This window comes from Cetorhinus maximus, chromosome 6, assembly GCF_964194155.1.
Source record: "Cetorhinus maximus chromosome 6, sCetMax3.hap1.1, whole genome shotgun sequence".
NCBI lineage: Eukaryota > Metazoa > Chordata > Chondrichthyes > Lamniformes > Cetorhinidae > Cetorhinus > Cetorhinus maximus.
Window position 1 is genome coordinate 157264021 of NC_135884.1, and position 24892 is coordinate 157288912.

The following is a 24892-nucleotide window of genomic DNA, read 5'->3' on the forward strand; positions in this document are numbered from 1 at the left end:
AGCTAGGTAGGAAATTAGCAAGCAGGACCTTAAAAGTAGTAATTTCCGGATTACTCCCAGTGCCATGAGCAAGTGAGTATAAAAATAGGAGGATAAAACAGATGAACACATGACTGGAAATATGGTGCTGGAGGGAAGGCTTTAGTTTCCTGTGACAGTAAGACCAGCTCTGGAGGATGTAGGAAATGTACACGTCAGAAGGGGTTGCACCTAAACAGAGCCAGGGCTGAGTTCCTTGCAGGGTAATTTACTAATGCTGTTGGGAAGGCTTTAAACTGAAGGTCACAGCTGCTCTCAACCTCTATACCGAGACAAACATCAACTGCAGCTGGAGGATCATCAACTCGGTGAAAGACGCGCTTTGGTCTGCCCGAAACTTGTTGGTCTTCCAGCACAAAGAGTTGTCCCCGACCGATTGTTGCGGACTGGCACAATCCAAAGTCCAGGACTACGTGCTGAGGGACGCACTAAAGCTTGGGGCAGCTGCCGCAAAGGCGCAATGGGGAAGGGTCGCTGTCTAAGACCTTTCTGCCACAGCGCACCGAGAGACTGGGAACTGTTTAGAGCCCCTCGGGCTGTACAGCTCAAAATGAAAGGCTGTAAATGATTGTAATATTGTTTGTACTGATGCACCTGGTGATACATTTTGTAAAAGTTTAACCTGGATTGTACCCTTGTAATGGTGTTTTTGAAATGGTTTGGAATGTGGTTGAAGATATTTTATGAATAAAGTATATTTTTGCAAAAAAAAAAACAAATTGTTGAAGCGCTTATGGCACTGGATCCAGGTGCGCTGCACCACATCGCAGGAGCTCACCACCTCTGCCTCCCCCTCCCAGGCACGTTTGGTCATGCGGGGGGTCTTCCTCCTCTCTTCCTGGGGGACCAACACCACCCGCCGTGCTGCCACCTCCTCGAGGAGGGCAGCAAAGCATTCATCTGAAAAACGAGGGGCGCATTAGCCCCCCCGCTGGCCCACCCTGCAGCCTGGCCTGCTCCTCTGGCCTACCCTGCAGCCTACCCTGCTCCTCTGGCCTACCCTGCAGCCTACCCTGCTCCTCTGGCCTACCCTGCAGCCTGCCCTGCTCCTCTGGCCTACCCTGCAGCCTGCCCTGCTCCTCTGGCCTACCCTGCAGCCTGGCCTGCTCCTCTGGCCTACCCTGCAGCCTGGCCTGCTCCTGGGGCAGACCCTGCAGCCTGGCCTGCTCCTCTGGCCTACCCTGCAGCCTGCCCTGCTCCTCTGGCCTACCCTGCAGCCTGGCCTGCTCCTGGGGCAGACCCTGCAGCCTGGCCTGCTCCTCTGGCCTACCCTGCAGCCTGGCCTGCTCCTCTGGCCTACCCTGCAGCCTGCCCTGCTCCTCTGGCCTACCCTGCAGCCTGCCCTGCTCCTCTGGCCTACCCTGCAGCCTGGCCTGCTCCTCTGGCCTACCCTGCAGCCTGGCCTGCTCCTGGGGCAGACCCTGCAGCCTGGCCTGCTCCTCTGGCCTACCCTGCAGCCTGCCCTGCTCCTCTGGCCTACCCTGCAGCCTGGCCTGCTCCTGGGGCAGACCCTGCAGCCTGGCCTGCTCCTCTGGCCTACCCTGCAGCCTGCCCTGCTCCTCTGGCCTACCCTGCAGCCTGGCCTGCTCCTCTGGCCTACCCTGCAGCCTGGCCTGCTCCTGGGGCAGACCCTGCAGCCTGGCCTGCTCCTCTGGCCTACCCTGCAGCCTGGCCTGCTCCTGGGGCAGACCCTGCAGCCTGGCCTGCTCCTCTGGCCTACCCTGCAGCCTGCCCTGCTCCTCTGGCCTACCCTGTAGCCTGGCCTGCTCCTGGGGCAGACCCTGCAGCCTGGCCTGCTCCTCTGGCCTACCCTGCAGCCTGGCCTGCTCCTCTGGCCTACCCTGCAGCCTGGCCTGCTCACCTGAACTCCTGTGCTGCGGCCTGGAACTGGCCAATGTGAGCAGCCTACAAAAGGCTGCCAGGCCTTCTCTTAAACAGGCTGCCAGGTTGGCATTAAACCCGGCGGTCTATGCACGCCCGCCACCGCCCGCACACTCCCACTATCCACGGGAATCGGCAAATACACTGGGCGGGCCTTAAATGACCTGCCCACATAAACTGGCGGAGTGGACCCGATTGCGGGCAGTGATTGGGTCTGCGCCTGCCCACACCTGCTCCCACTCCCCCTCACCCCAAACGGAAAATCCTGGCCCTGGGGTGTTTACGAGATTTTAGACCAGTACATTGGGGAGCCAACTAGGGAACAGGCTATCCTAGATTTGGTATTGTGGAGTGAGAAGAGATTAATTAATCATCTTGTTGTGTGGGATCCTTTCAAGAACAGTGACTAAAAATAACATGTTAGAATTCTCCATTAGGATGGAAACTGAAGTAGTCCGATCTGAAACTAGGTTCCTAAATATAAACAAAGGAAACTGTGAAGGTATGAGGCATAAGCTGGCTCAGATAGATTGGGGAACTTCATTAAAAGGCATGATGGCGGAGAGACAATGGCTAATATTTAAGGAATGAATGTATACATTGCAAGAGTTATACATTCCTTTCTGGCACAGAAACTCAACAGGAAAAGCAGTCCAACCATGGTTAACAAAAGAAATTAAGGATAGTATTAGATCTAAAGAGGAGTCATATAAAGTTGCTAGAAAAAGTAGCAAACCTGAGGATTGGGAGCAGTTTAGAATTCAGCAAAGGAGGCAAAAGAGATTGATTAAGAGGGGAAAAATAAAGTATGAGAATAAACTTGCAAGGAACATAAACGTGGACTGTAAAAGTTTCTATGACCAGGATTTTCCATTTGGGGGTGGGGGGAGCAGGAGTGGGAGCAGGTGTGGACCTCTCACACCTGAGGGCCCTGAAGTCTCACCAGCGTCACACCATCTCTGACAGGCAGGCACCAGCGCAGATACTGGCACCTCGGTGGGAATTCAAACATCGGCTAGTGTCCCGGGGCACAGTGATGAGGGCACTTCACAGTTGCTGGAGGAGCTAGCAGAGACAGAGGGTGGCAACTCTCGTGGAGAGGCTCCTCCAGGAGACCAATCAGGGCTTCCAGGGAATGCACACAGACCAGCAAGCCCTCACATCGGCATTGACCTCAGCTGGTCAGTGCCAGTGTGGGAGATGGTCTGGGCATCAAGCTTCCCAGCTCAGTGCCCATCCATCCATGGTGAGCAGGGAGGTCTGAGGTGACCTTATGTCGGCGCAGCAGCTTCCTGTCATCTCTGCGGGCTCCTCTCAGGGCGCTCTGGGTGAGGGCACCAGCTCCTCCGCCCCTCTGCCAGTGACCGTTGCATCCGGTGAGGCTGCGGTGACTGGGGAGATGCCAGCTGTGGCACTGGCAGCTCCATCCCAGGCGGAGCCAGCACAGGGTCCACAGGCCGGAGGACAACCACCAAGGTCATCGAGGCCAACAGGACAGCAGAGTCAGCAGGCTGGCTCAGATGCCACTCTGAGTGATGGGGCAGCACCAAGACATAGCACCCAGAAACGAAGGCATGGGGCACATTAGGCACACCACGAGTTTCTCACTGGTGCTTTTGTGCTGGCCCGAGTTTAGGTCCTTATAATTTCTTTTTGATTGTTTACACTATTGTTTAATATTTGTGATAACTTCTGATTCACACATTATATGCCAGATGTGTCACCGTGGCTGAGGGTGCCTCGTTTCTTCTGCATGTGTATGTTTAAGAAAAGTGTCATGAGGGTTTTTTTGGACATTAACCTTTATGTACAAGGCCCTTAGTTAGTGCTGATGACCTTACAGATTTTGCACTTGCACTCGAGTATGGAGCCTGCAGCCAAGGCTGGTCCTGCTGATCCATCTGTGCTAGCTGAAGGTTTGTTGGATTAAAGCCTCCCGGGTGTCTCTGCCTCCCTGGAGCATGCCCGGGTCAGCGTCTACCCCCTCAGCGTTTCCCTGTGCGTGCTCATCCTCGCACTCACTGCTGGACTCATCATGTGCAGCCGCAGCCACTGCGTCGATGTCTTCATCGTCCACTGTGTCCCCCCTTTCCAGCGCAAGATTGTGGAGAGTGCAGCATGCAACCACTATCACCGACACACGATCTGGGGGGTACTGGAGTGCGCCCCCTGAACGGTCCAGGCATCGGAAGCGCATCTTGAGAAGACCGATGGCTCTCTCCACCACAGCCCTTGTGGTGCCGTGCCTCCTATTGTACCGCTGCTCAGCTTCTGTTCTTGGATGGCGGAGAGGCGTCATGAGCCATTCTCTGAGGGGATAGCCCTTGTCATCCAGCAGCCATCCATCAAGCCTGGCTGGAGCACTGAAGAGCCCCGGCACCTGGGAGTGTCTGAGGATGTAGACATCATGGGAGCTGCCTGGGTACCTTGCACTGACTTGTAGAATCAGCATCCTGTGATCACACACTATCTGCACGTTCATGGAGTGGAAGCCCTTCCTGTTGACGAAGGCACCGGGCTCACCTGCTGGCGCCTTGATGGCCACATGTTTACAGCCTATAGCACCCTGGACACGGGGGACCCAGCAATGGCTGCAAAGCCTCTAGCTCGCTGTGCCTGACTTGCCTGGTCCCAACAGAAGTGGATGAAGGTCAATGCACACCTGAACAGAGCGTCTGTAACCTGCTTGACACAAGTGTGGACAGCAGATTGGGAGACACCGCAAAGATCACCCACCGAGCCCTGGAAGGAGCCAGAGGCATAGAGGTTGAGAGCAGCTGTGACCTTCAGAGCCACTGGCATGGGGTGTCCACCCACACAGTTACGGGATATCCCAGGCCCAATCATCTGACAGATATAGTTGACTGTCTCCCTTGAGAGTCGGAGTCTCCTTCGGCACTGCACCTCAGACATATTGAGGTAGCTGCTTCACCGCCTGCAAACCCTGGCAGCAGGATAGTGGCGTCTTCTACAGCCCCTTCCACCTTGGACAACCTCTTGGCCCTGCACCCCTTGTGCCTGCGCCTGTCCTCCCAAAGGTGGCTCCCCTGGAGGCTGAATGTGCACTCCCAGCCTCCTCCTTATTCTAGCCCTCCCTTCCTCCTCAGAGGGGCTGCCTCCAGTGGACAGATCAGATCCCATGCCCAGGCTAAAGGAAGGCTTCCTGAAGCCTGCGGGCCCGGAAAAGATTCCTCACTGCAAGGTGCTGATCTGAAGATTAAGAGTCCATAAAAAGCAGCTGGGATACATTCTGAAGTACTGCAGATCACACAGGCAAGTTTTAAAAAGTTTCTCCAATAAATATTTCACAGAGCAGATTCACGACCCGTTTGAGCCCTCTTATCCCGCCTGTGGATGAGGTTAATAGAAATGTTTCCTATCCACCCGCCCATTGCACCCGTGCACAGACCCGATGATCACACGGGCGCCAAGAAATCGGTGTCGATTGAAGACTAAAGGGCCTTAAGTAGCCCGTTAATTGTTGGCAGGCGCGCATTGGAGATCAACGCTCGCTTGCCCAGCGAAATATGGCGATGGCGCGCGGTGACGTCAGGACGCTCGCCCAACCTCACCACACATCATTTTACACGCGGATGTGCGGGGCCCGCCCACCACACATAAAACAAAAAATTCTTCCCTGTCAGTATATACAAAGAAAAAGATTAATGAAGACAAATGTAGGTCCCTTACAGTCAAAATGGGAGAATTTATAATAGAGAACAAGGAAATGCCAGAGCAATTAAACAACTACTTTAGTTCTGTCTTGACGGAGGAAGACACAAATAACTTCACAGAAATATTAGGGAGCCAAGGGTCTAGTGAGAAGGAGGAATTGAAGAAAATTAGTCTTACTAAAAAAATAATGCTGGAGAAATTATTGGGGCTGAAAGCCATTAAATCCCCAGGGCCCGATAATCTACATCCCAGGATACTAAAGGAAGTGGCGATGGATGCTTTGGTTGTCACCTTCCAAAGTCCTGTAGATTTTGGAACAGTCCTGGCAGATTAGAGGGTGGTAAATGTAACCCCACTATTTAAAAAAGGTGAGGGAGAAAACAGCGAATTACAGACCAGTTAGCCTAACATCAGTAGTAGGGAAAATGCTGGAGTCTATTATAAAGGATGTGATAACAGGACAGTTAGAAAAGATCAATGGGATTAGACAAAAGTCAACATGGATTTATGAAAGGGGAATCATGTTTTACAAACCTACTGGAGTTTTTGAGGACGTAACTAGCAGAATAGATAAGGGAGAACCAGTTGATGTGGCGTATTTGGATTTTCAGAAAGCTTTTGATAAAGTCCCACATAAGAGGTTAGTGTGTAAAATTAAAGCACATGGAATTAGGGGTAATTTATTGGCATAGATTGAGAATTGGTTAACAGACAGAAAACAGAGAGTAGAAATAAATGGGTCTTTTTCGCAGTGGCAGGTGGTGACTAGTGGGGTACCGCAGGGATCAGTGCTTGGGACCCAGCTATTCACAATATAAATCAATGATTTGGATGAGGAAACCAAATGTAATATTTCCAAGTTTGCTGACAACATGAAACTAGATGGGGATGTGAGTGATGAGGAGGTTGTCAAGAGGCTTCAAGGCAATTTAGGCAAGTCGAGAGAGTGGGCAAATACATGGCAGATGCAGTATAATGTGTTTAAGTATGAAGTTATCCACTTCAGAAGGAAAAACAGAATGGCAGAGTATTATTTAAATGGTGATAGATTGGGAAATGTTGATGTACAAAGGGACCTGGGTGTCCTTGTACACCAATCACTGAAAGCAAGCATGCAGGTGCAGCAAGCAGTTAAGAAGGCAAATGGTATGTTGGTCTTCATTGCGAGAGGACTTGAGTATAAGAGCAAGGATGTCTTACTGCAGCTATACAGGGCCTTGGTGGGACCACACCTGGAGTATTGTGTGCAGTTTTGGTCTCCTTACCTAAGAAAATATATATTTGCCATAGAGGGAGTGCAGCGAAGGTTCACCAGACTGATTGCTGGGATGGCAGGATTGTTGTATGAGAGACTGTGCCGACTAGGCCCTGTATTCACTGGAGTTTAGAAGAATGAGAGGGGATCTCATTGAAACATATAAAATTCTAACAGGGGCGGACAGACTGGATGCAGGGTTTAGAACAAGGGGTCACAGTCTCAGGATATGGAGTAGGTCATTTAGGACAGAGATGAGGAGAAACATCTTCACTCAGAGGGTGGTGAACCTGTGGAATTCCCTACCACAGAAGCTGTGGAGGTGAAATCACTGAATATATTTAAGAAGGAAATTAATAGATTTCTGGACTCTAAAGACGTCAAGGGGAGAGAGTGGGAATATGGCTTTGAGATAGAGGATTGACCATGATGATATTGAATGGCGGAGCAGGCTCAAAGGGCTGAATGACCTACTCCTGCTCCTAGTTTCTGTGTTTCCAATTGCAGATTCACAAGCTGGTGTCGGAGTGTGGGCACTCACTGACTGACAGTCTGGTGTCGGAGTGTTCGTACTTATTAACCAACAGTCTGGTGTCAGAGTGTTCGTACTTATTAACCAACAGGCTGGTGTCGGAGTGTTCGTACTTATTGACCAACAGGCTGGTGTCAGAGTGTTCGTACTTATTAACCAACAGTCTGGTGTCAGAGTGTTCGTACTTATTAACCAACAGGCTGGTGTCGGAGTGTTCGTACTTATTAACCAACAGGCTGGTGTCGGAGTGTTCGTACTTATTAACCAACAGGCTGGTGTCAGAGTGTTCGTACTTATTAACCAACAGGCTGGTGTCAGAGTGTTCGTACTTATTAACCAACAGGCTGGTGTCAGAGTGTTCGTACTTATTAACCAACAGGCTGGTGTCAGAGTGTTCGTACTTATTGACCAACAGGCTGGTGTCAGAGTGTTCGTACTTATTAACCAACAGGCTGTTGTCAGAGTGTTCGTACATATTAATCAACAGGCTGGTGTCAGAGTGTTCGTACTTATTAACCAACAGGCTGTTGTCAGAGTGTTCGTACTTATTAACCAACAGGCTGGTGTCAGAGTGTTCGTACTTATTGACCAACAGGCTGGTGTCAGAGTGTTCGTACTTATTAACCAACAGTCTGTTGTCAGAGTGTTCGTACTTATTAATCAACAGGTTGGTGTCAGAGTGTTCGTACTTATTGACCAACAGGCTGGTGTCAGAGTGTTCGTACTTATTAACCAACAGGCTGTTGTCAGAGTGTTCGTACTTATTAACCAACAGGCTGGTGTCAGAGTGTTTGTACTTATTAACCAACAGGCTGGTGTCAGAGTGTTCGTACTCATTAACCAACAGTCTGTTGTCAGAGTGTTCGTACTTATTGACCAACAGTCTGTTGTCAGAGTGTTCGTACTTATTAACCAACAGTCTGTTGTCAGAGTGTTCGTACTTATTGACCAACAGTCTGTTGTCAGAGTGTTCGTACTTATTGACCAACAGTCTGTTGTCAGAGTGTTCGTACTTATTGACCAACAGTCTGTTGTCAGAGTGTTCGTACTTATTAACCAACAGGCTGGTGTCAGAGTGTTCGTACTTATTCACCAACAGTCTGTTGTCAGAGTGTTCGTACTTATTGACCAACAGTCTGTTGTCAGAGTGTTCGTACTTATTAACCAACAGTCTGTTGTCAGAGTGTTCGTACTTATTGACCAACAGTCTGTTGTCAGAGTGTTCGTACTTATTGACCAACAGTCTGTTGTCAGAGTGTTCGTACTTATTGACCAACAGTCTGTTGTCAGAGTGTTCGTACTTATTGACCAACAGGCTGGTGTCAGAGTGTTCGTACTTATTGACCAACAGTCTGTTGTCAGAGTGTTCGTACTTATTGACCAACAGTCTGTTGTCAGAGTGTTCGTACTTATTGACCAACAGTCTGTTGTCAGAGTGTTCGTACTTATTGACCAACAGGCTGGTGTCAGAGTGTTCGTACTTATTGACCAACAGGCTGGTGTCAGAGTGTTCGTACTTATTAACCAACAGGCTGGTGTCAGAGTGTTCGTACTTATTGACCAACAGTCTGTTGTCAGAGTGTTCGTACTTATTATCCAACAGTCTGTTGTCAGAGTGTTCGTACTTATTGACCAACAGTCTGTTGTCAGGGTGTTCGTACCTATTGACCAACAGGCTGGTGTCAGAGTGTTGATACTTATTGACCAACAGGCTGGTGTCGGAGTGTTCGTACTTATTGACCAACAGGCTGGTGTCGGAGTGTTCGTACTTATTAACCAACAGGCTGGTGTCAGAGTGTTCGTACTTATTAACCAACAGGCTGGTGTCAGAGTGTTCGTACTTATTAACCAACAGGCTGGTGTCAGAGTGTTCGTACTTATTAACCAACAGGCTGGTGTCAGAGTGTTCGTACTTATTAACCAACAGGCTGGTGTCAGAGTGTTCGTACTTATTGACCAACAGTCTGTTGTCAGAGTGTTCGTACCTATTGACCAACAGGCTGGTGTCAGAGTGTTGATACTTATTGACCAACAGGCTGGTGTCGGAGTGTTCGTACTTATTGACCAACAGGCTGGTGTCGGAGTGTTCGTACTTATTAACCAACAGGCGGGTGTCAGAGTGTTCGTACTTATTGACCAACAGGCGGGTATAATGAACTGACCTGCAGGCCCGTGTCGATCCCTGAGGTTCCTGTGTTCCAGGTGCCTGTAAGCGTTCCTGTAGTGGTGGGCCACAGCCAGGTCCTCCAGCCGGTAGTGCTGTGGTGGTGGTGGTGCCTGGTGCGGCAGTCCATTGGGTTGGTGATTTAGCCCATTGCTTGGACTGAAACATTGGCCAGGACTGAGCGTAAATGGCCTTTTACTGAGGTGTTCTGCGTGTAGCGGGTCAGAAGTTAACCCATTCTCTTTGGTCCTGCAAAAGAAGCAGAGACAAAGTCAAATGTCAACGCGTCAAGCTAAAAGCAAGGAAGTCCACACAATGGGAGAGGAGCTGATCCTTCCAGCTGCTGTAGAAATGTGGGAAGTGATGGTGATTGAAGACACAACACAGAAGTTCAAGGCCAAAGTACTTTCTAATGACACAGTTAATTGAAAAACTGAGGAACTTGCAAGAGATATAAAATGCCAATTGACAGAAAGGAATGTGAGCAGTTTGAAATGAGCTCACTGAGACAACTGACATTGGTAATGCAGCACAATCATTAGTTTATTGTTACAAATGCAAGATTTTGTAAGATTATGCCAAATACTGCGGATACTGGAAATCTGAAATGAAAACAAAAAATGCTGGAAAAACTCAGCATGTCTAACAGCATCTGTGGAGAGAAAGACAGAGTTAACGTTTCGAGTCCATATGACTCTTCATCAGAGCTCTGAAGCAGAGTCATATGGACTTGAAACGTTAACTCTGTCTTTCTCTCCACAGATGCTATCAGACCTGCTGAGTTTTTCCAGCATTTTTTGTTTTTGTAAGATTATGTTTTTTTATGCGTTCATGGGATGTGGATGTTGCTGTCTAGGCCAATATTTATTGCCCATTGCTAATTGCCCTCGAGAGGGTGGCAGTGTGCTGCTGTCTTGAACCACTGCAGCCTATGTGTTGTAGATACACCCACAGAGCTGTAAGGGACAGAGTTCTAGGGTTTTGACCCAGCGACAGTGAAGGAGCTGTGGGAATGTGGTATTAATATAGGGTGAAATGGAGGAATTACGGGGGGTCATGTGACGTGTTCTGAGTTCTGCTGGCAGTAAATCTGGTTGGTTTGATTGTTAAAGGTTGTTTTACCAGGAAGCAGGTGCAAGGTGTTTACTCTTATAGACGATGACAGATGCATCTGTGCTGACAGAGGTTAGATTGTTACTCTCCAAAGTCCCAGGAGGGTGTTAAGAATGCCCGCTTTTATAAATGGTTATACTTTAATTGTCTATTAAATTTCAAGATAGAATGAAGTTGGGAATTGAAAGGATAGCTAATTAGCATTTCTACCTGGATACAAGGCCCATGTGATTCATGCTGTCATGGGGATGGGCTTATATCTGCTTGCAGGCTTTTTTTTCTCTTCTAAAATATCACTGAACCTCATAGGTGGGGTCAATCTGGCAGGATCCAAGAGAGAGAGAGAGCAGATAGAAGCAGTAAATCTATAGTTCACTGCGCAAAATGCAGGTGGGAGGTCGCGCCCAGTTTGAAAAGACCAACTTGTGAGGATGTAAAACAAGGCTGGAAGATATGCCTGACTTGAGCCAGAGGGAGAATCTCCAGAAAAAACCCTCATGAAAGGCAGTGCTGAGAAAACTGAGAAAGGAAAAGAATGGAAATAAACCCTGGGGAGCTAAGAATCACTTTGGACTGTTTCTGGGAGAATTGAATGTCTACTTAGGGGACAGTGTAAAGTATAACTGGGGAGTGGGATTTTTAGTCACGTTAAGAGTAAAAGTGTAAGTTCTGTTCTGTAGTTTAAATTATAAGTTGCTTACAAAAATGGTGTGTAATTAATTTTGCTTTTAGTTTGTTGCACTAAAAGTGGTAAAATTTGAAATCTTAAGTTGGTCTCTGGGAATTCAAATTTCTTTTTAAAATTTACTGGTCTCTATGGACATTGATATTCGCCATGTTTGACTGGAGGAAATTTTACAAGGTTTTGTTTCTTGTCGGGCTTTACTAGAATGAGCAACAGATGAGGAATTTTTCAAGTTACTGTATAACTTCATGGTATCAGAATGGCTCAAGTGGGAGAATAGTGTTTCTGTTTGCACAGATGATGCTGCCAATACGTCAGACAATGGAAATGATGTTGTGCAAGAATAAGAGTTGTGAACTCACAGGTAATGGTGACAGATTGTATGTTACGTCACCAAGCCCTTATTTCAAAAAGAATGGAGCCTGAATTACACAAATGCAGCTGTGATAGCTGTGAACTTTGTAAAGGCCAGACCTGTGATTCAGATTTGTTTGCAAAGCTGTGGGGTACAGGACATGAAGAATTATTGTTTCACGTTGAAGTACATTGGTTATCTCTCAGCTGATTATTCTGAACTTCGTAAAGAGCTACTGGATCTTCCATCTGTGCAAATCCGGCATTAAGCTTGGCAGAGTATTTCAGTGTTTATTTTGAAAATATAAACGGATAAGCACAACTGGGTTCAGGCTGCATTTTGAACTTTTGTACATCACTTGTTATCACAGCAGAAGGGGAGCTGATGGAACTATCCTATGACCAGTCAATGAGAATTAAGTTTGAGCAGCAAACACCTTCCCAGTTTTGGCCATCTGTTGCTTGGAGTAGTCAGAATTGGTAAAAGAAGCAATGAAAATGTTGTTAACTTTCCCAGCAATGAACATAATGGAACATCACTTTCTGCTTTGGCAGCAATAAAAACTAGTGCACATCCCAGCTGGAGGTGGCAACTGATTTATGAGTGCCACTGTCAAACATCATACCAAGGACAGACAAACTCGGCAACAAGAAGCAAACATCTCATCACACTGATTTCTATTCATAAATGCCTGTTTTTTTTTATTCATTCATGGGTTGTGGGTGTCACTGGCTAGTCCAGCATTTATTAAGAGTTCAGAGGGCATTTAAGAGTCAACCACATTGCTGTGGGTCTGGAGTCACATGTAGGCCAGACCAGGTAAGGATGGCAGATTTCCTTCCCTAAAGGACATTAGTGAACCAGGTGGGTTTTTACAACAATTGGCAATGGTTTCGTGGTCATCATCAGACTTTTAACTCCAGATTTTTATTGAATTCAAATTTCACCATTTGCCCATGGTGGGATTCAAACCCGGGTCCCCAGAGCATTACCCTGGGTCTCTGGAATACTAGTCCAGCGACAATACCACTATGCCACCGCCTCCCCAAAAAGCATTATTAGAACATTCCTTACATGCAGCAATTCTATATTACGAGTATTATCTGGTGTTATAATTTAAATCGGTGTCTATGATTATTTATCCATTTGAAAAAGAGTCCTTCAACAAAAAAAGTTTGACAACCACTGGCATAGACTAGGCCTGTATTCCCCCTAGTATTGAAATTTAAGACGTGATCTGATTGAGGTGTTTAAGAAGATTAAAGGATTTGATAGGATACATAGAGAAAAATGATTTCCTCTGGTGCAGGAAGCCAAAACAAGGGGCTTAACCTGAAAATTAGAGCCAGGCTGATGTCAGAAAGCACTTCTTCACACACAGGATAGTGGAAATCTGGAACTCTTTCCTCCAAAAAAGCTGTGAGGCTGAGGATGTAATTTAAAAACTGGGATTGATGGATTTTTACTGATTAAGGGTTTAAAAGTTTTAAGGAACTAAGATGATTGGATGGAGTTAAGATACAGATGAGCCATATTCTAATCGAATGGTGTGGAACAGGCTCAAGGGGCTGTCAAATGGCCTCCTTCCATTCCTATGATCTCACTGAATGTTTGATCCCATATTGTCAGAAATCAAGTTTCCATTTACTTAAGTTGCAAGGTATCAGGATGTCTGTCATCAGACCTGACTCAATAAAAGGTATCATGCAGCCAGCAGTCCTGGTTTAGAGGATTATGGGCCTATAAAAACACAGAGGTAAGGGTAACAATGCACACGGTGTGTCAGTGTAACATGCTGGATACTCTTCAAGTAACAGCTTTCTGCTCTGGCTTGAGGGGTGACTGAAGGCGATTGAGGTTTCAGTTAGGTGATGCCACACCCACCTGTCAGGGGTCTTTCGTTTACCATTTTCATTCACTTCCAGCAGGATTTCTGAGGAGTCAATGGACGAGGTGCAATTAGCATCGAGAAACAACTGTTCGTGCTGGGCCAAGTACTGAGCTGGTGTTTGCTTTGCAAGCCGAGCACAGTAGAGAAGTTCCCGTTGTAACAGTGGCAGATTGGCCTGAAATATACAGAATAACAATAAAGACCAGAGTGAGAAAAGGCTATTTGACCCACAGTCCCACCTTGTCTCGAGCATACAGGATGATTTTTCCATATAGAGTCTTTCACCTCCCACCCAACTCCATCTTTTCCTTTACAACCTGCCCTGAAATAATCCGATGGTGCTGTTAACCTCTCACTCACCCTCAACCTGCGTTCTAAACTGATACTGATTCTACTTCTAAAGGCGCCAAGTAATCCAGAAAAATCTTTTGAGGATGTTGTTCCACATCCATTATCCTGTACGTGAAAATCTCGCTCAAGGTTGTAAAGCTTCCTCTTGTGTCCTCTCAGTTTCTACCTTAATTCCCTATCCAACATTCAGAATGGAAACTACCTATGTAAACTTGTCACATTGCAGTTACATCCTCCTGGCAGTGGTGGCACTGCAACATTACCATTGGGTAAAGGAAAGCAGGGGGAGATGGGAGAAAAAGAAAGCCAGGGACAGGAGAGAAAGAGAGGTAAAATGTTGAAGTTCTGGACCTCAATGAGCTGCGGATGTTCAGTCCTTGAGTATGTTCAAGACTTAGGTCAATAGGTGTTTGGATACTTAGGAAATTAAGGAAATGGCCACTGGGTCATGACCTCCTGGGTGTCCACACCTCTTTGGCAATGACCCCTGCTACTGAGATATGAAGATGGCAGATACTGACATTGACAACTGGGAGACAGCTGCTGACGGTTGTGACCTCTGGAGGCCGGCTGTTTGGAAGGGCGTTGGAACAGGTGAGCAGAAACGAAAAGTTCAACTGGCCAAGAAGAGGGTCCAGAGAAAACAGAGGGCAGGGTTCGTGCACCTCCTGAGCCCACTGTCTTCTTCTGTAGCAAATGAAACAGAGACTGCCATGCCAGAGTGGGGCTCCTGAAGCACACCAGGCAGAGCTGACCACCACAGTGCAAACCGTCATCTTACAAGACAGAAATCTGCCACAAGCCCAAGGAAATGAAGAGATATTGGGATAGTGCAACTGGTCCATTTGAGGTAGAAGATCAGCCATGACCACACTAAATGGCAGAGTAGGCTTGAAGAGCCAAATGGCCTAATCCAGCTCCTAGTTCTTATGTTCTTAAAGCAGGGGACGGTTGCAGTGGGAGGGAGAGACAGCCGGGGGGATAGGAAGCAGGGGGAGTGGGGTGGAAAAACCAAGGCAGGGTGGTGTCAGAGAAAGCCAAGGGTGGAGGGGTGTGAGAAAGGAGAATGCAGATGGGAAGAGTGAGGGGAGAAAGCAGCATGGCGAGGGAAAGAGAAAGTGGCTGCTCCGGGTGAGGAGAAAGCAGGGATTCAGTTAAAGCTAAACTTCTCCTTTATGACTTTGGAGCACTTAAACTGATATTATACTCCTCAGCATCAACACAGAGTTCTGATGCTCTCAAGATTACAGGGATGACAAATATCATTTCTAGACCAGGACCTTACCCAGGAAAGAGGATAAAATGAGGCGGCTCTCTACCTTCAGGAAAGGAATGACGAAAGGTCTCAGGGGGAAGTTTGTTGCTTCCTGCAGCTTTGAATGAAAATCCTCAATGGTCCAGGTGGAATTCTGCAACAGACAAAAATAACGTGTGATCATCTCAGATCACCAAAAGCAGCAACACATTGACATCATGAGCACATCAACAGTACAACATCACTGTAACATAGATATATCAAAGATAGCAATGGACAGGCACTGAGAAACAAAATGGCAAGTAGCAGCAAGCATCTGAAATTGAGCTGGGCCACCTGAGACACTGCGCATGCTCATGTGCAGTGAGTTTTAAATTTATACTTTTCAAGTGAAAAGGAGGGGATCATACTGTGTCACAACTGCGACACACTGAGCTACATCAAACAGCAAGCGAACGGTGGGAGACAGGGTGGAGAGGCGAGAGGGAGACAGAGTATTCAAGGTTGCTGAGAGAAGGGTAGAAATTTCAGAAATGCAGATGACAGTAATTTTTCAATCCTACTTAGCTACAGGAGTGTGTCAGAAGAATGAAAGTTTGCAAATGTTACACCCTTGTTCAAAGGAAGGAGAGAAGGATAAACCTAGCAATTACAAGACAGTTAGTTTAATGTCAGTGGTAGGGAATGTTTTAGAAACTATCATCCAGGAGAAAATGAACAGCCGCTTATGAGCATGGGCTAGTGAAAGAGAGCCAGCATAGATTCATTTAGTGAAGATAGTGTTTGGCTAACTTGAATGAGTTTTGGGATGAAGTAAAAGATGTTGTGTGAATGGACAAGGCGTTTGATAAAGTACCACATATTAAGCTTGTTAGCAAAATTGAAGCCCATGGAATCAGAAATTTAGATTAGGAAAGATGGGAGGAAGCTCGATGGAAACATAAATGCTGCTATGAACAGGCTGGGCCGAATGACTGTTTTCTGTGTTGTATATCCTATACAGTACATGTTGCTACTGTGCGTCGGTGGTGGAGGGAGTGAATATTTGTGGATGTGGTGCCAGTCAAGTGGGCTGCTTTATCCTGGATGGTGTTGAGCTTTGAGGGTTGTTGGAACTGCACTCATTCAGGCAAAAAGTGGGGAGTGTTCCATCACACTCCTGACTGGGGCCTTGAAGATGGTGAACAGGCTTTGGGGAGTCAGGAGGTGAGTTACGCTTTGCAGGATTCCCAGCCTCTGACCTGCTCTTGTAGCCACAGTATTTATATGGCTGGTCCAGTTCAGTTTCAGTCAGTGGTAACCCCCAGGATGTTGATAGTGGGGGGAGAGAGGGTGGGGAGAGAGAAGAGGGAAGTCGGAGAGAGGAGATGAGGAGGCAAAGGGAGAGAACGGAGGAAGTAACAGGAGGGCAGATAGGTGAGGGCAGAGAGAGGAGTGCGGAGGGTGAAGGGGGGTAGACTGTGCGGAGGGCAGAGAGAGGAGTGCGGAGGGTGAAGGGGGGTAGACTGTGGGAAGGGAGAGAGAGGAGGGGGAGGGTGAAGGGGGGTAGACTGTGGGGAGGGAGAGAGAGGAGTGCGGAGGGTGAAGGGGGTAGACTGTGGGGAGGGAGAGAGAGGAGTGCGGAGGGTGAAGGGGGGTAGACTGTGGGGAGGGAGAGAGAGGAGGGGGAGGGTGAAGGGGGGTAGACTGTGGGGAGGGAGAGAGAGGAGGGGGAGGGTGAAGGGGACAGGAAGGGTTGGAGAGTGGGGAGCAGGAGGGTCGATGTAATGAAGGGAAGAGTGGAGGGGAGGGAAGGTGCGGGAGAGGACTGAGGGAAGGGAGTGAGGAAGGGTGGCAAGGGATGGGGCTGGGAGGGGGTGTGGGAAGGGCATGAGGGAGGGCGGCCATAGAAGGGGCCGGTGGGGGGGGTATGGGTGGGTGAGGAGGTATAGAGGGGTGAGGAGAACATAAAGGGTGTGAGGGACATAGAGGGGTGAGGTGGGCATAAAGTAGGTGAGGCACAGAGGGAGGGGAAAAAGGGGCATAGAAGCTGTGACAGGGGTATAGAGAGGGAAAAGGGCAGAGGTGGAGATGGCAGAGGGTGGGGAGAGTGGCAGAGAGGTGGTGTTTGGGGCAAAGGTGGGGCAGAGAGAAAGTGGGGAGAGAATGACAGTAGAGGGAATGAGGAGGGAGAATTGGGTGAGATGGAGGAGGGGAGAGTGGGAGGAGTGAGAATTGGGAGGAATGATGGGGTGAGTGGGAGAAGGGAGGGGGCAAAGAGAGGTAATCAAACATTCACATCACAGAAGAATTTCACGGCAGGTTCTGGAGGGTGGAAGCAGAATGACAAAATTGCTCCACACAATTGGCCACGGTTATGTTTTGAGTTGGACATCAGGAATGCCCTTGAGTTCAAAAATTACTTTTGAAGTAATTGAAGAATTATTTTCAGATTAATTATTTAGAATGAAACAGGATCCATCAACCAGTTTACCAACAACGTCGAACAGGAGCAAGAGGATGCTTGAGCTACCATTCTATTGCTCCTGACTGGCCATGATACAGCGAGCACTCCAGGACATACATCCATTAGCCACAGGGGGCATGTAAACCAGTGTGACGTTTAAAGGGGAAAACAAAGAGAGGGAGAGAGAGAAAAATAACAGCAATATGACAGCACAGGTTAGATACAACGTTATGCCGTAGTGGTAACGCCATTAGACTAGGAATCCAGAAGCCCAGACTAAAGCTCTGGGGACACTGGTTCAAATCCCACCATGGCAGCTGGTGAAATTTAAATTCAATTAATAAAATCTGGAATATAAAACTAGTCTCAGTAATGGAGACCATGAAACTATCATTGATCGCTGTAAAACCCCATCTGGTTCACTAATGTTTTGAGGGAGAGAAGTCTGCTATTCTTACCCAGTCTGACCTACATGTGACTTCAGACTCACAACAATATGGTTGACTCGGAACTATCCTCTGAAATAGCCCAGCAAACCACTTAGTCCCAGGCTAATTAGGGATGGGAAACAAACGCTGGCCTTGCCAGTGATGCTCACATCCCACAAAAGAATTTTTAAAAAGCCTCTATTTAGGTAAAGCCTTTAAAACATCCCAAAGCACTCACAGGAGCATTATCAAGCAAAATTTGACCCTGAGCCACATAAGAGATATCAGGTCAGATGACCGAAAGCTTGGTCAAAGATGTGGGTTTTAAGGAATGTCTTAAAGGATGAAAGAAAAGTAGAGATGGAGAGATTTAGGGAGGGAATTCCAGAGCTTAGAACTCAGGCAGCTGAACTATTAAAATCAGGAAGGCCAGAAATGGAGGAGTGCAATTATCTCAGAGGATTTGTGTGGCTGGAGGAGATTACAGAGATAGGGAAGGGAGGGATTTGGAAACTGGGATGAGAATTTAAAATCGAGGTGTTGTTTAAGTCAGAGCCTGTGTAGGTCAGCGACAACAGAAGCGATAGGTGAACAGGACTTGATACAAGCCAAGACATGCAAGTAGTCCATGTCCGAATGCAGCAAGACCTAGACAATATCCAGGTTTGGGCTGACAAGTGGCAAGTAACATTCATGCCACACAAGTACCTGGCAATGACTATCTCCAACAAGAAAGATTCTAACCATCGCCCCTTGACATTCAATGGCATTACCATCACTGAATCCCCATCTATCAACATCCTGGAGATTACCATTGACTAGAAACTGAACTGGACTAGCCACATAAACACTGTGGCTACAAGAACAGGTCAGAGGCTAGGAATCCTGTGACGGGTAACTCACCTCCTGACTCCCCAAAGCCTGGACACCATCTACAAGGCACAAGTCAGGAGTGTGATGGAATACTGTCCACTTGCCTGGATGAATGCAGCTCCAACAAGAAATTTGACACCATCGAGGACAAAACAGCCCACTTGATTGTCACCACATCCACAAACATTCACTCCCTCCGTTACCGACGCACAGTAGCAGCAGTGTTTGCCATCTACAAGATACACTGCAGGAACTCACCAAGGTTCCTTAGGCATCACCTTCCAAATCCACACCACTACCATCTAGAAGGGCAAGGGCAGCAGATACATGGGAACACCACCACCTGGAAGTTCCCCTCCAAGTCACTCACCATCCTGACTAGGAAATATATCACCGTTCTTTTACTGTCACTTGTTCAAAATCCTGGAACTCCCTCCCTAACAGCACTGTGGGTGTACCTACACCACATGGACTGCAGCGGTTCAAGAAGGCAGCTCACCACCACCTTCTCAAGGGAAACTAGGGATGGGCAATAAATGCTGGCCCAGCCAGCGAAGCCCACATCCCGTAAATTAATAAAAAAACATGGGTAGGAGAGAGTTTTGGATGACTTCAAGTTTACAGAGGGTGGAAACTGTGAGGCCAGCATTGGGATACTCAAGTCCAGAGAATAGATACACAAGGTTGAGGATTTCAGTGGCAGATGAGACACAGCAGAGTCAGGCAATATAGGCGGTCTTAGTAATGTCGCAGATACGTGGTTGGAATCTCATCTCAGGGTCAAATGCAACATCAAAGTTGGAAACTCTATCCCAAAGGGTTGTGGATGCACTATTGTTGAATACATTTAAGGCTTGGGTGAATAGATTTTTGGTCTCTCAGTGAATTAAGGGTAATGGGGTGCAGATGGGAAAGTGCAGTTGAAGGCCGAGATCAGACATGTTTGTACTGAATGGCGGAACAGGCTCGATGGGATGAATAGACTACTACTACTCCTATTACCAGTGTTCTTGAACAATTCTGTTCAGCCTCACATAGCTGCCAGGGAGAGGGATGAAGTTGGTAGCGAGGCAATAGGGTTTAATGGGGACCAAAGACAATGAAAGACAATGGCTTCATTCTTCCCAATATTTAGTTGGAGAAAATTTCTGCTCATCCAGTTCTGGATGTTGGACAAGCAGTCAGATAATTTAGAGTCAGTGAGGGGGTTGAGGGAAGTGATGGTGAGGTAGGGCTAGGGGCCGTCAGAGTAAGGCTCACTCTAAAGCTCTCTCTATATTACCTTATCAAACACATTCAAGAGCAGGTGCAGCACGGGGTTAGATACAGAGTAAAGCTCCCTCTACAATGTCCCCATCAAACACTCCCAGGGCAGGTACAGCACGGGGTTAGATACAGAGCAAAGCTCCCTCTACACTGTCCCCATCAAACACTCCCAGGGCAGGTACAGCATGGGGTTAGATACAGAGTAAAGCTCCCTCTACACTGTCCCCATCAAACACTCCCAGGGCAGGTACAGCACGGGGTTAGATACAGAGTAAAGCTCCCTCTACACTGTCCCCATCAAACACTCCCAGGACAGGTACAGCACGGGGTTCTATACAGAGTAAAGCTCCCTTTACAATGTCCCCATCAAACACTCCCAGGGCAGGTACAGCACGGGGTTAGATACAGAGTAAAGCTCCCTCTACACTCTCCCCATCAAACACTCCCAGGGCAGGTACAGCATGGGGTTAGATACAGAGTAAAGCTCCCTCTACACTGTCCTCATCAAACACTCCCAAGGCAGGCAAAAAATGGGGTTAGAAACACAGGAAAACTCTGTCCGCACTGTCCCATCAAATGCAGATATGGAATTAAGCAGCATTATCTTCAGCCCAAAACTCAGAAGAATGCTGCCTCACAACATATTTTGCCACTTCTTGGACTAGTCATCTGGTGGTCCCTCTGAATAACATTCTCCAATTAATCGCAATATTCATGTCGAATTTGGAGAAGCACTGTTCAGTGTCTGCACCATCCAAAACTCAACTGAGACATTAAAAAAGGTATCTGGGGCTGTGGGCATCTCTAGTAAGGCCGGCATTTATTGCCTGTTGGTGTGCTGAGAAGGTGGTTAGCTGGTGTCTACTTGAACCACAAGCTGGAGGGCAGTTAAGAATCAATCATGTTAATGTGGGATTGGAGTCACATATAGGCCCAGAATGGGTAAGGGAAGCAGGTTTCATTACCTAAATGAAATTAGGGAACCGGTTCCAGGATACAGACCCAGACAAGCAGCATGGAACAGTTCAAGTCCAATAAATTCGGAGTAAAATAGGAACTGATTCCAGTTATCAATGGATCTGTGCCACACTGCCCTCAGAGAATTACAGAAGGGCCCAATTATTAGCTAAGATCTGCTGAGGATTGTTCAATTAAGATCAGGGAACCACCTACCACAAGTCCCAACACCAAGCTCCTCACACGCTCTCCGATTTCTGGGGATAGATCATTGGCGAACTGCTGCAGTGCGGTCAAGAAACGCTTCAGTTTGCAAAGTTGTCTGGCTCCACAGGCAGGAGGTAATTGTTGATTAGTGAGAGAGGCGGTGGTTGAGGTGGCAGGACCATTGCTGAACCCGTTGGGGGTGGATGAAGCTCTGCTGATTGCAGTCAGTGAGTGACTATTCCCATTCATCTCTGCTAAGAGAAACAGAAAGAGGTGGGCTTAGTTGCAATTCAGGGTAAAGTTAGGAGTGGCTGATGGGACCCAATCCATTCACCCCAATACTGATGATATCACATTCCGATACCGAGTTCATCAATTTGGTACACAAATGATGTGATCGAGGACCATCATAGTCACACACGAGGAACAGGAGCAGGCTGTTTAGTCCCCCAAGGAACCCCCAGCAAATACAGACGCACTCCCAGGGATTCCCTGCAAATATTGACACTTTGTTAACTGTTTTAAGGCACCAACAAATACATTTTCTCTTTCCAAAAATGCCTGAGCAATAGAAATAGTCATGTTGACATCCCACTGAATACAGCAGAAATAAATGTGAAATCCCATTTGTTTAAACTCTAGAAAACTCCAGAGTTCTAACACAATCAAGATACATCTTACAACCCCTTTCTCTATGCAACACACTTCTGTCAGGTGTGTAGTGTTATGGGAACAAGCCCAAAGTGAATCCCGACTCACCAGCAGGCTCATTTTTCTCTGACACTAAGCATTAGATAGTTAATGTAAAAGTACCTTTTCTTTAGTTTGATGTATTAGTTGCCCGTTAAGTAATGTTTGATCTATGTTCATTTTAGTTTATTTGCCACAGTAAAAGTCTTAAAATGTGAAATCTTATCTGTTGGTTATTTCCATCGATTGCTGAACAATTCTTTTTAAAAGTTATTGATCTCTACGGGGATCAGAACAGATTGAGGGCTCTTGCACAATTGAATACAAAGGCTGTAAAACAGACACACAGGCATTTTGCAGAATTTAAACAAATAAGATTTCACATTTACTTCTGCTGTATTCAGTGGGATGTCAACATGGCTACTTCTGTTGCTCATGCATTTTTGGAAGGCCAAAATTTGTCTGTTAGTGCCTTGACAGTTAACAAAGATTAATTTGAAGGCCACGGTGGAGAAATTAGAGTATGACTTGAAAGTAGGAGCTAAAAGGTGAGAGGTTGTTGAAATAGTGGCTCAGCACTTGAACCTTGAGGAGGAAAAGGACGTTCCTATTAGCGATCATGTAGAGTTAGCTAGACTTCAATTACAAATGAAACAACTTGAATTGTAAAGTGATAGAAAAGGACAAAAACTTGAATCCATAAGAGAGGAAAAAGAAAAAAAAGAGAAAACTTGAATTTGAGAAAGAAAGAAATGAAAAAAAACTTGAAATTCTAAAGAGAGAGAGAAAGAGGAGTGAGAAAGTTTGAACTAGACAGAGGAAAGTATAGATTTACGCAAACAAGGGGTGGCAATAAAATTTGAGGAAGACTCAGAATTAACTCTTGGCTTTGATTTGGTAAGGAATATAGTATTTGATTAGTGCCTAAATTCAGTGAGGAAGTGAAATGTATTTTGTGTCATTCGAGAAAATTGCTACAAAATTGGACTATTTTACTGAAGAGTGTGTTCATAGGAGAAGCTTTGGAAGTGGACTCATCTCTTTCAATGTGAATGACCGGTGACTATGGTACAGTGAAAACTGCTGTTTTGAATTCCTATGAGTTAGTGCCCGAGGTTTACTGACAGGAATTAAAGGCAAAAAACAGTGTCAGACTTTTGTGGAATTTGCTAGAAAAAAGGAAATGGTGTTTGATAGGTGTTTTTGGTCTATGAAGGTTGAACAAGACTTAGAGAGATGATGCTGATAGAAGACTTTAAAAAGTGTCCCTTTGGGAATAAGGTCCCACCTGGAAGACCATTACATCTCTATGTTAGGCAGGCGATTATGAGTTGTCTGACAAGCATTTTAGCAACAAAAGTTTGTTTGTAAGCTCACAGAGAATCTGGAGAGGTAAGAAACCTGATCATAATGAGGAAATGGCCTGGGTGAAGAAACAGTCCCTCCTCAGAGTAGTAAGAGAGACAGGAGGGTAAGGTTGATTCAAGAGTACTAACATGCTGTCTTCATTATAAAAAAGGACATGTGAAGGCTAAATGTTGGAAATCAAAAAGCAAAACTTTAGCATTTGTAAGATTGCACAGTGCTCCTCCAGAAAATAGTGCTCTGGTGGTTAAAAGATGATGACAAACTTATATATTCCCTTTTATTCGCTACTAAAGTGGGTCAGGGTGCAGGAAATTATGGATGTTTTTATTTAAAAGTGAAGTATCCTGATTCTTGTCTGGTGAAGCAGGGGGAAATGGGTTTCAATGTGAGAGAAATGGGTTTCGATTCTTGGGGCACGGGCACCAAGACTTGGGAAAGTGGGAACTGTAGCTTTGGAACAGTCTTCACCTGAACCATCTGGGACCAGTGTTCTCACAAGTCGTATAACTAGGATGGTAGAGAAGGCTTTAAACTAAATTGAGAGAAGACAAGGCAAGAGAGCAAGGTAGCATTAAGTGAAATAATGATCAGAGTATGGCAGGGAGGGACAGAGAATACAAAATTAAGAGTGAGTGAGCAGATAAAGCTAGAGGTTGCAAAAATAGTAAATACCCAGAACTAAAGGCTCTGTATCTAAATACCTGTAGCATTCATAACAAAACAGACGAATTGAGAACGCAAATAGAAATAAATATGTATGATCTGACAGCCATTACAGAGACATGGCTGCAAGATGACAATGTCGTGGACCTGATTATTCGAGGGTTCATGACATTTTGGAAGGACAGGAAGCTAGGTAAAGGTGGAGCTGTAGCTCTGTTAATTAAAGGTGGCATTAGTGCATTAGAGATCAAGATGTAGAATCAGTTTGGGTAGAGTTAAGAAATAGTAAAGGTAGGAAATGACTTGTGGTAGTGGTTTATAAGCCCCTTAACAGTAACCACGCTGTAGGACGGGGTATACAGGAAGAAATAATGGGGCTTGTGACAAAGGTATGGAGATAATCATGGGTGATTTTAATCTACATATAGATTAAACAAATCAGATTGGCAAGGGTATCTTGGATGACGAGTTCATACAGTGTTTTCAGGACAGCTTCTTAGAGCAGCATGTTTTAGCATCAACCAGAGAACAGGCTAAACTAGATCTGGTAATGTGCAACGAGACAGGATTAATTAATGACTTCATAGTAAAGGCATCCCTAGGTAGCAGCGAAAATAACATGACTGAACTTCACATTTAGTTTGAGGGAGAGAAGAGTGGGTCTAAAATTATTGCTTTAAACTTAAATAAGGACAATTATGAAGGTATGAAGACAGAGCTGGCTAGAGTAAACTGGGAAATTAGGTTAAGGGATAGGTCAGCAGAGATGCATTGTGAATGTTTAAGGAGATATTTCAT

At 46.4% G+C, this 24892-nt stretch overlaps 1 protein-coding gene across 6 annotated transcripts in view; it reads right to left on the bottom strand.

Annotated features, from left to right (window-relative positions):
* LOC144682263 (protein CBFA2T3-like) overlaps window positions 1–24892 on the bottom strand; it is a 182684-nt gene that overhangs the window by 41249 nt on the left and 116543 nt on the right. For 4 of the 6 annotated variants that reach the window (XM_078544717.1, XM_078544719.1, XM_078544718.1 and 1 more), the window contains 4 exons: window positions 21383–21624; window positions 15261–15350; window positions 13584–13765; window positions 9545–9795 (listed from right to left, as the gene is read on the bottom strand). In XM_078544717.1, coding sequence (XP_078400843.1) covers window positions 9545–9795; window positions 13584–13765; window positions 15261–15350; window positions 21383–21622 — 763 coding nt within the window. In that variant the 5' untranslated portion in view covers window positions 21623–21624. Of the gene's footprint in view, window positions 1–9544; window positions 9796–13583; window positions 13766–15260; window positions 15351–21382; window positions 21628–24892 lie in introns of all 6 variants that reach the window. The other 2 variants (XM_078544716.1, XM_078544714.1) reach the window with 1 other exon arrangement.